The sequence below is a fragment of the Juglans microcarpa x Juglans regia genome, chromosome 6D, assembly GCF_004785595.1.
Source record: "Juglans microcarpa x Juglans regia isolate MS1-56 chromosome 6D, Jm3101_v1.0, whole genome shotgun sequence".
Taxonomy (NCBI): Eukaryota; Viridiplantae; Streptophyta; class Magnoliopsida; order Fagales; family Juglandaceae; genus Juglans; species Juglans microcarpa x Juglans regia.
This window is the reverse complement of record NC_054604.1, coordinates 22,867,668-22,878,265: the sequence shown is the minus strand read 5'-3', so window position 1 is coordinate 22,878,265 and position 10,598 is coordinate 22,867,668. Positions and strand designations below refer to the sequence as shown.

The 10,598-nt window shown below is 37.9% G+C and overlaps 2 protein-coding genes and 1 pseudogene across 2 annotated transcripts; all 3 read left to right on the top strand.

Annotated features, from left to right (window-relative positions):
• Nucleotides 1-3,436: 3,436 nt before the first annotated feature.
• On the top strand, nt 3,437-8,812 carry LOC121233951 (SNF2 domain-containing protein CLASSY 4-like). The gene is made up of 4 exons (XM_041129728.1): nt 3,437-3,550; nt 3,656-5,426; nt 7,827-7,985; nt 8,644-8,812. The coding sequence occupies exons 2-4, from the start codon at nt 3,672-3,674 to the stop codon at nt 8,692-8,694; spliced, it is 1,965 nt and encodes a 654-aa protein (XP_040985662.1). The 5' UTR covers nt 3,437-3,550; nt 3,656-3,671; the 3' UTR covers nt 8,695-8,812.
• Nucleotides 6,029-6,161, top strand: LOC121236280 (annotated as a pseudogene).
• Nucleotides 8,813-8,816: 4 nt separating the features above from the next.
• Nucleotides 8,817-10,529, top strand: LOC121235463 (SNF2 domain-containing protein CLASSY 3-like). Its single transcript, XM_041131813.1, has one exon. It carries the CDS (start codon nt 8,817-8,819, stop codon nt 10,527-10,529), a length of 1,713 nt encoding a protein of 570 aa, XP_040987747.1.
• Nucleotides 10,530-10,598: the final 69 nt, after the last annotated feature.

The following is a 10,598-nucleotide window of genomic DNA, read 5'->3' as shown; positions in this document are numbered from 1 at the left end:
GACATAATAAGAGTTATTCTGATGGCTAGTTAATTAACAAAAGCTTAAGATTGAGACTAGGGAAGGACGCAATATAAAGAGAAAACTTTAAGAATAGAGTTTATTTATAAAAGTCAAAACTTACGAGCTAGGTTCAAATAGGTAAGGAAAATCGAGATTCTAAGAATTTTGCTCGAAAATGAAAAATCTCAATTATTGCTTAAAAAATAACAAAGTAATAAAATAAGAATTTTCACCAAGAATATAAACCAAATCGGAATAAAGATTATCTCTAAAAGTGTAACACCCCGCATTTTAGTGTATTTTTACTAAAGGATTATTTTTATTTATTTAAATTTTATTCTCATATTTTAAAATTGGTTAGATTTTTAATGAGTTTATTTCTATGATTTTAATTTGGTGAAAATTATTTTTATGTGCTTTCTTAATATTTATTTATTGTTATGCATTTAAATTGCTTTTAATATTTATTTAATTACTGTGGGATTTAATTATTTCAATTTGACTTTACCATTACGTTTAAATTATTTTATTTAACTTGAGGTTTTGAAATCGTTTCCGTTGGATCATTTTTGTGACCCAAGTTATGAGGATTGGACCTCATTTCTTTTCCCTCTATTTTTCTTTTCCTTTTCTTTTTCTTTTCTTCTTTTCTTTTCTTTTTTTTCTTTTTTTTTTCTTCCCGGTTTCCTCCCCGGTGCGCGACTCTCTCTCTCTCTCTCTCTCTCGCCGTGCATTGCTCTCTCCCCCAGCCCGCCGCCATGCGCCAGCGGTGGTCAACACCGCCCGGCTCCTCCGCTCCCCCTGCCGCCGGCGATCACCCCCCTCCATTTCCAGCTCCTCCATCGCCGCCGTTAACCACCACGAACCCATTGAAGCCGCGGCGTTCCATGCACCACTGCGCCGCCGTCGCGCCACCTCCGGCCACCATCTTTCTACCACTTCATCCCCGACCTCTTGGCAACCCATTGGACCCAACTCCAGCTCCGATCCGTCACCGGTGAAGCCCCACCAAGCCCATTTCCGATTTGTGCATTTTTGGCCTAAAACCACCCCTTGCGCCGCCACCCACGGCAAACCACCATCACCACTAGCTTCACCGACCTCTCTAGGCCCTACCCTACCATTTTTGGGTCTTCGTTTGTCCTTGTTGAAAAGTGGGTATCTGTGACCCACGGCCACAGTGTATTTTACACTGTGGTGTTGCTCAGACATCACCACTTGCAGCTTCGTGATCCTCCGGAAATTATTATATTGCACTGTAAGTATTTCTCCAAAGAACTTTCGTAATTTAAATATATTTTTGCACTAACCCATTTCACTGTATATTTGGCATGCCGGACTGAGTCCGAGGAGTTCGGGGGTCGGATGGATTTGTGATTGGAGTTGTTTGGTTGGATTTGATTGAATTGGTAATTGTTGGTTTGGATATTGTGTTGGTACATGTGCATTTCATTATTTCATGCATGATCATGTTTGTAAAAGAAAACTGGGTTTTCGTGTATTGCATTCATATTCATGTGATTTGAAAAGCTATGATTTTATGTGATAATATTTTTAGTGCGTGTGTATCATGACCCCAAGCCGAGATGGGGTATTAACTAGGTGGAGCTCCTCTGGTTATTCGGGAGCGGAATATACTGAGTAACGTCCCCTGGATTGTCGCCGGGCGACAATGGGATCGGACGAGATGGTCTCGTGCCGACTCCATGGTCCTTCTGCTGGCGGGGACTAGAGGATGTCTGGCCACGTACGTGCTGGGCGCAGAACTGGGCATCGCTCGTTGCGTAGTGTGGGTGCTTGGCCATGTACGCGCTGGGCGCGGAACTGAGCACTGCTACGAAGCCAGGACGTGCGGATGGTCTATAGGGGAGGCCATGGTGCATATGGAAATAATGCATGGTGCATTGGGAATTAATGCATTATTTTCTGGGAAAATAGTGCGAGTTGAATTTTGGGTAAATTATTTTCTGGGAAAATGTTTTACGGATAATTTGGGCCAAAATGGGATTTTGGTGTGTGTTGGAAAATTATCATTTTCGGAGAAAATGATGTTTTGTGAAAAATGCATATATTTCATGTGCATGCATGTTAGTTGCATTTAATGCATTTTATATTACGTTGTTGTTTGGGTTATACTTACCTGCGATACCATTTTGTGGTAACGCAGATTTTGATGCTGAGGAGGAGGAGGGCGAGCCTGAGGAGACGGCTCTGCCTGAGGAGTGATCTGGGATAACTCGTTTGTATATCTGGAACTATTGTAAATTATTTTATGGATGACTGTATAACTGCTATTTAAATCTTTACTGATGTTTGATTGTAAATAAATTCTGGTACTTAGTTGACTATCCGCTGCGTTATTTTATTTGTACACTGTTGCATGTACACACACTGGCACTTCGTTGGGATGTGTGACCGTGTTGTCACCATCCTGGTGTCTCAATCCCTGTGTATTTATATAAGGGGGATTGTGGGCGCCACAAAAAGTGATAGCAAAACATTACTATAAAATGAAAAAATAACTTAAATTGCAAATTCATAAGGAAAAAGGGCTAATTTCAATATCGAAACGGGAACCACTAAGCATAATATGAAGGCCATGACATGAGTCGATTCGCGGTTATGATACCCCTCAAAGTTATGGTCAAAATATTGACGCATGCGTAATATTACTTAAATTTTCAAAATCTTCATATTTTCTTGCCATATTAATGTTGATTTGCCTTTTCAAGATAGTGTGGCACTATCAACATTGAGTATGTCAATTCAACATCATCAGAACTAGATCCCATCAATAAGTCACATTCTTGTATCGATTACCCGTCATGTGCCATGCAAGCACTTATGGCAAGACGACGAGCAATCGACTGTTGGATCGATTTATTGGAAAAAAAAGGGAAAAATAAGAAAAAAAATTAAAAGGAAAAAAACCCCCTTCAACATTGGACATTTAAATTATTTAGAGAAAAAAGGCATATATATATATATATATACACGTATTATAGAACATCCAATACAAGGTCAGGACAAGTGAAATGAGTATATATTAGGTTTGGCTTGTTATTACAAATTATTTTATTTTATTTTATTTTATCTAATCATTATAAATTTTTTAAATTTTTAAAAAATATAAAAATTAATTTTTAAAATAAAAATAATATTTTATTTAAATTTAAATTTTTATCTTGTCTTACTAAACTAGACCTTGATCAGCCCTTTCGAGTAGTGAGAAAAATTGGGAAAAGATGAAAGGTTCAACACCTTTTCTCGATATTGTTTTCAATAATATTTTTTTTTTTAAATGATATATATTTTTTCTTTTACTTCCATTCTCATTAACAAGATTGCACACACAGTCTCCCAAAACTGAAGTAGAATTTCTCATTATTTGTGTGTGAACGAATAAACTCCCTTCGGCCACTTGCTTGCATGCACGCTTCGCGCCTTTTTCTCTTCTATTTTTCTCTCTCTGTTTCTCCGTCTCTCTCTGTGTTCTCTTTCTCTCTCAAAGAAAAAGGCATTGATTGTTGAAGGCAAGGCTCACCCGGTAACCGACGTACTCCGTACGTTTTCCATGTATTATGCGTGTTGTGTAAATATGCGTGTTTGTTGATTATCCTTTGTTTTGATCTTGTTTTTGGGGTTTTCATAGGAAAGATTGAGGACCGATGATGAACTATAGCTTGCCTATAGCGAAGAGAACCAGGCAAGGGAGAGCCCTAATTTACGAGGAGTACCATGAGGAGAAGAAGAAGGAGAAGAGGAAGGATAATAATGGGGTTGACTCGGTCACTCCAAGCGTACCCAGTAGAGGTAGTAGGAAGAAATTGGCGGAGATGATTAAAGGCATTAGTCGGTTTGAGAGATTAGGGGATAACTGTAAAATGGAGACTCAGAGCGAGACTGTTTCTATGCCTGGTAGAAGTGCGGAGGCCAGTGTGGAAGAGATTCGTGTGAATGATTGCGCTGAAGAAGGCAGTGAATCGATGAATTTGGTGGGCAGGGAGAGTCTGGGGTTGAAGAATAAGAAATGTACTAAAATGGAATTTGAGGGATTGGATAATGTGGATGAGATTATGGTGGATTATAGCGAGGAAGATGTGGTGTTTTTGGCTGAAGGGGTGGATTTGGACTGCGTGAACTCGAATTCTTCGAGACTGACATTGGGGTTGCAGAGAGATGAGGGAGTTATTTGTATTGATGCTGATGATGAGACTGATTTGAGTGCGAAACATGTAAATGAAAGTGGTGTTTTGAAGTACAATGGGGTGAGGGGTAGTGATGAAATGATTTCATTGTTGAAGGGAAAGGTTGAGAGTAGTTGCTTAATTTTTGATGATAGAGAGTGTAAGGGTATGGCGGCCAGGACTCGGTCGCGGTTCAGATTGTTGAAAAGGAATGAGAATGAGGATGGTGGTGATGATGCTACATCGGCTGTTTCGAAGAGGAATAATGATAAGGATGTTGATGGCAATGTTCTCTCTGATTGGCTGAGAAGGAATGTGGATGAAGATGGTGGTGGTGAGGTTATTCTGGAGACATCGTTGGAATCGTCCTCTAGTGAAGATGACAATAATGATGACGATTATGAAGCGAAACAATTGCAAAGCTGCTGGGATTCTAAGAAGATCAGTTCGAATAGCAGTAGTCAAGAGGATGAGGAAGAGGAAGTTGCTGGGGAAAGCAAGAATATGAACAGAGGAAGTAAAAAAAGAGGAAGGCCTAAAAAATTTGACGCTGGGGTCAAGAGGAGGAGATATGGATTGGACTTCGTGGTGGATAGTGACAAAGATATCGACGTTAATAATCACGAAGAGGGTTCTGTTAATGTGCTTCATTATGTAGCAAAACGAACCCGTTCCCATTTTATTTCAAAATGCAGAAAGAAAAAAATGAAGCTTGGAACTTTTAGTCACCCTTTATGTGTTGATGAGGAGGAAGTGGAGTCTTCATCTGGACATGATGACAGTAATGAAGGCGGTGATGATGCTTATGAGAGTGAAGATGATCTTAGTGATGACGAGGCTTATCATGCTGGCAAGAAAACTTTGTCTACTAGAGGCAAATATAAGAGTGACAAAGGTAATCGTGGTGAACGTGTGCAATCCACCAAGAGGATGCCCACCAAATGTAAGGGCATCCGCTGGGAGAAAAGTTGTAATGTCATGAAGATTCTTATAGATTCCATTTTGGAGAAGGAAGAACTTCGTCTAGAAGAGTTGGCTTCTTCCGGAGATGAGGCTTGCAAAGATGAAAGCAATCCATCAGTTTCCGAGACGTATCTACCCCTGAAATTCACTTTTGGAACTGAGGAGTCAAATTCACAAAAGAAATCAGAAGATGATAAAAAGATGGATGAACTTTGGGCTGAGCTTGAGCTTGCACTCAGAGCTAGTGAAATTGGTTCGGTCGATTCTGCTAAGGTATGCTGTCTATGTGAAGATGCAAGCCAAGAGAGAACACATTTTTCAACTCATTTTACTTTTCTCATATATTTCTTAAATCAGTTCATTTGGAGCCACGGTAACTTCTGTTTCCTGTTTGTTCTGCATGACAATTTTATTTAATGGATTATAGTATGATCAATATTAGGAAGCCTGTATATTTCAGCAATCAAAAGTGCTAACTGGGTATGAAATGTAAACGACCTTTGTTTTTAGGTGAAATTGTGAATTAATTTGGTTTTGGTTTTTGGTCATGATATACGTGGTAACTAGAGACCCAAGGGTAATGAGTATACGTTTGCATGGCCTACTGATTGGGGACATTATTTGGTTTTTATGTTTACTGGGGTATTAATTTATAAGAATGGAACTTGCATATCACATTTCGAACAAAATGCTTTTTACTGACAATGGATAATAATCGAGAAATCACTCATGCTGATTCTGCTGGTCCATGGACAGCTTTCATCAATTGGTGAAGTATCCCAGACATTTCTGCCATAAAATAGACAGCCTGGTTTCCTTTATTTTGTCAAGTTTTGACAAAGTGGAATTAAGCTTTAAATAATACGAGTTTACTTATCAAAAGGACAAAAAAAAAAAAAAAAAAAAAATCTTGGTATAATGGCTCGGATGCTACATCTAACGATTGTGGCTATCCTGATTATTGGTTTCTTTCAATGCCATTTGATCCCGGAAACACCACATATGTTATTTGTTACCATCGTTAGAGAACTTATCAAAAAAAAAAAAAAAAAAAAAGGACAAATAATAATAATAATAATAATAATAATAATAATAATAATAATAATAATAATGCAACAAGTTTGAAGTATTATGTTTACAGCATTTAAAATGCCATTCCATGTGATAGCTTACAAATGAAAGAAAAGGAATACATGTAAATTCCTGGATTGATGGACTACATCCATTGATGACTTATAAGCCATGGAGCATAGATGGCCTATATTTTTTTTTATTAATGATATGTAATCAAGCCAAATCTTTAATTTCTTAATGTGTTGTTTTAAATATGAACTTTCTATATTGTTTAACAACCTTTTATTCCCATATTCCTGCATGCATTTGTTCATCTTTGTGTGCTGTAAACTATGGCATCCTCACATTCTCAGGATCTGTCTTTGAGTGTTCTGAAGGCTTTACATGAACTATAAAGTCTAAAATCATATATTTCTTTATTTCATGCTGTTATATTATGATGCCTTTTGGCTAAATTAATTGGGCATTCTATATATATATATATATATTTGTAACTCTTTTAGGTATTGTTAGTACATCTGCTGCTTGGGTCTTTGTGAGAGTGATGTTTTAAGGATACGAAGAGCTTCATCAAAAATATATTTGTACTGAGAGTTAATTGGCCTGGCTGTAATGTGTAATGTTTCATTCACATGTGTTTTATTTTTCTTTCTTTGATAATTAGTTCATTTTTTTTTTTTTTTTTTTTGAATTGGAGTTCATCTAACATTCCATGCTGTAGTTCCAATGTCAATAGGCTGAAAATTGGGACTGGAAACATATTGATTAGAAATTGGTTTCCAAAATTGTTATGATATTTATATATTTACGTGCATGTACATGTATTCTGTGTGTCTTGTGCGAGCATGTGTGCATATTGTGTCTTGTGCATGCAATCCTATGTGTGTGTATTAAGATCATCTTGCGTGTATGTGTGTGGTAACTAGCATGGCATATTTCTGTCCGAGTAGAAGTGTAGAATTAAGTTTAATATGTGACGAAGCAAGGTTTTAAATGTTATTTTATTTTATGCAGAGCTTTTCTGGTTTTATTTAAATTTCTGAAGTACTTAAGCATGAAACTCGCATTCTTGAGTGTACGAGTTAAATATATACGTTGCCATTACGGTATTTTCTACTCTGATTTCATATGTGCCTCATATTTATCGTGCTCTTTTCATTATTGTTAGCTAAAAAGGATTTGAGTACTTTGCTCGTAGCTCAATAGGAGATTGTATTGCTGATATGATTTGAAAATGAAACATAGCACCATTTATAATGACATTTTTAGGCTTCATAAATGCACAATAAGGCTCAATAAGAGGGAGTCCTAGGTACCTGTTGCCCAGAATGTCTAGCATATGCCCATTGATGCTCTTGGCTACCCCCACAGAAGCATTTATGTTAGAAAAAATGGGTCTAACCATGAGCATTTATTGTTATTATTTTCTGGCCTTCATCCCCTAGCACTATATGTACTCATCAAGACAACTACTTTATTCTCTGCAATTTTTTAGTTTAGTTGACCCTCTCTCTCTCTCTCCCTCTCCCCATTTTGCCCCATCTACTCTTGGGTGTATATGTTGGGCTGAAACTTGAAAGGTTAAATGTTGATCAACAGGTTGAAAATGAAGATGCCCTTCCTCCAGAGGATGATGTTGATAGTGCTAGCCTTTGCCACCTAGGGAATCATCAGATTATTCTTGATGAACAAGTTGGATTTAGATGTGCATTTTGCTCTTACGTCAAAATGGAGATCAAGTATATTCTACCATCTTTTGTAAGTCATGCAATTTTGTCTTATTCATGTTCATATTAATCAAGATTTTGTTCTTAATCTTTCTGTATATCTCTCTCCCCTTCTCTCTCCTGCAACATGCCAACATAGAATCATATTGATATTTTTTAGGATCTAATATTTAATGATAATAACATTACAGAATTCAAATTAATGCAAGTACTTTAACGCATTTGGACTTGACATTGCTAGCTGTTTAGTACTTGTGTTGATTTGAAAGCACAGTATATGATGGGCTATTGACTTGATAATGGGAGTTCTTTTTTGAATTGTAGAGCATTATAATCTGTCGAAAAATATTCACCAATGTTACCTTGCAGAACACACATGCATCCAAACACATTTCAATGTACAAAGAAAAGCTTGTCACATGTTAATTTGCATGACTTTAACAAGAATTATGATGCTATTTGAGGTGAATGGCTGGTGTTTTGTGTCAAACCAAGTTTTTTCAGGTTTGCCGAGTTTAGTTGCTAATTTACATCTACTGATTTAAGATCATTAAGTCAAATGCTTTACTCATGTTTTACCTTCAACCTTTTTTCCCCATATAAACCTGTGCTTATCAACTTGATAATAGAGGAGCTTTGTATCATATATCTGCTTTTCTTTTCTTTAAACGTGGTTTTGCGTATTGCAGAGTACACATCCTTGTGGAAAATCAGACTGGAGGGACTCGGGGGAGCAATGAATCACTCCATCTTTGATGAGCTTGGTTCTCAAGATTCTCTTTGCGATTCCTACCATGACAGTGGATCCCGAGAGCATGCTGAAGGCACAGTGTGGGACATCATTCCAGGAATAAAAAGAAGTATGTACTTGCATCAACGTGATGGTTTTGAATTTATTTGGAAGAACATAGCCGGAGGAATTTATCGTGACAAGTTGAAAAACCAAACAACTTTCTCTGGTGGGAATGGGTGCATTATTTCTCATGCTCCTGGGACAGGGAAAACCCGGTTGACCGTTGTTTTTCTCCAGGCATACATGAGCTGGAATCCAGGATGTAGACCACTCGTTATTGCTCCTTGCAGCATGCTCCTTACATGGGAAGAGGAATTTCAAAAGTGGAAATTCGACATCCCCTTTCACAATCTGAACAAGCCAGAGCTGTCTGGCAAGGAAAGTAAGTTCGCTGACTACATTGTGAGGCAAGTTGGACACCTGGAGAAAACAGATATCCGTATCTTGAAGTTGTATTCCTGGAGAAAGGATAGAAGCATTCTAGGGATGAGTTACAAACTGTTTGTAAAACTCACTGGTTTGAGAAAGGGTGAATTGAAGCCAAGTACGCAACATGCTCAGCTCAGAAAAATCCTCCTTGAGCTTCCTGGTATTGTAGTCCTCGATGAAGGGCACATACCTCGAAACTCCGACAGCCATATCCTGCAGGCTTTGTCAAATATCAAAACAGAAAAGAGAATCATCCTTTCAGGAACTCCTTTTCAAAATAATTTTGATGAGCTATATAATACTCTCTGCCTTGCACGGCCAAAGTTTGCAAACATAAGACATCAATGGGGTTCTCTTACAAGTTCCATTACCAAAGCCACTGATGACAGGCTGAAATGTGAGAAACTGAAGAAGGTTAGAGATATGATTGAGCCATTTGTGCATGTACACAAAGGTTCCATACTACAAGAGAAGCTTCCTGGTTTGAGGGACTCTGTGGTTATATTAAAGCCAGCCCAACTGCAGAAGAGCCTCTTTGATGAACTCAGTCATTATGCTAAAGGGAACCATTTTAAATTTGAGCATTACGAGTCTTTGATTTCTGTCCATCCTTCAATCTTGCTTAAGTGTGGGGGAAAGGAGTTTCCTTCTGACCGGGATAAGTTAGAAGGATTGAATCCAGAGGATGGAGTAAAAACAAAATTTTTAATGGAACTCATCCAGCTTAGTGAGGCTATGAGTGAGAAAGTTTTGGTTTTCAGTCAATATCTTCGTCCATTGACCTTTATGATGAATCAGCTCAAGTCTCATTTTAATTGGACTGAAGGAAATGAGGTGCTGTATATAAATGGAAAGAATGATGCAAAGGAGCGCCAATCCTCAATTAATGTTTTCAATGATCCCAGTAGCAACATTAGGGTATTACTGGCGTCGACAAGGGCTTGTTCTGAAGGTATAAATCTGGTTGGGGCCTCAAGGGTTGTTTTACTGGATGTGGTATGGAATCCATCAGTGGAAAGACAAGCTATAAGCCGTGCGCATAGACTAGGGCAGGAAAAAGTAGTGTACGTTTACCATCTCATTGTCTTTGGGACAAAGGAAGAGAGGAAATATTATAGACAAGTTGAGAAGGACTTGTTGTCTGAGTTGGTATTCTCTTCTTCTGACATGAGTGATGACCAGCAGAAACTCTCACCTCCAGACCTGCAGGATAAAATTTTGGAAGAAATGGTTCAACATGAGAAACTTAAACATATGTTTGAGAAGATAGCATACCAACAGAAAGAGTCCAAACTAATTGAGACTTTTACCTTGTTGGAAAAGCGATCTGTTGTATCATCATCTAGTTCTTGAGGCTGAAATCATTCTCTGTTTGGTTCAAAAAGTCTGGTGGCATTAAAAGGGTTCCAGAAAATCTTGAAC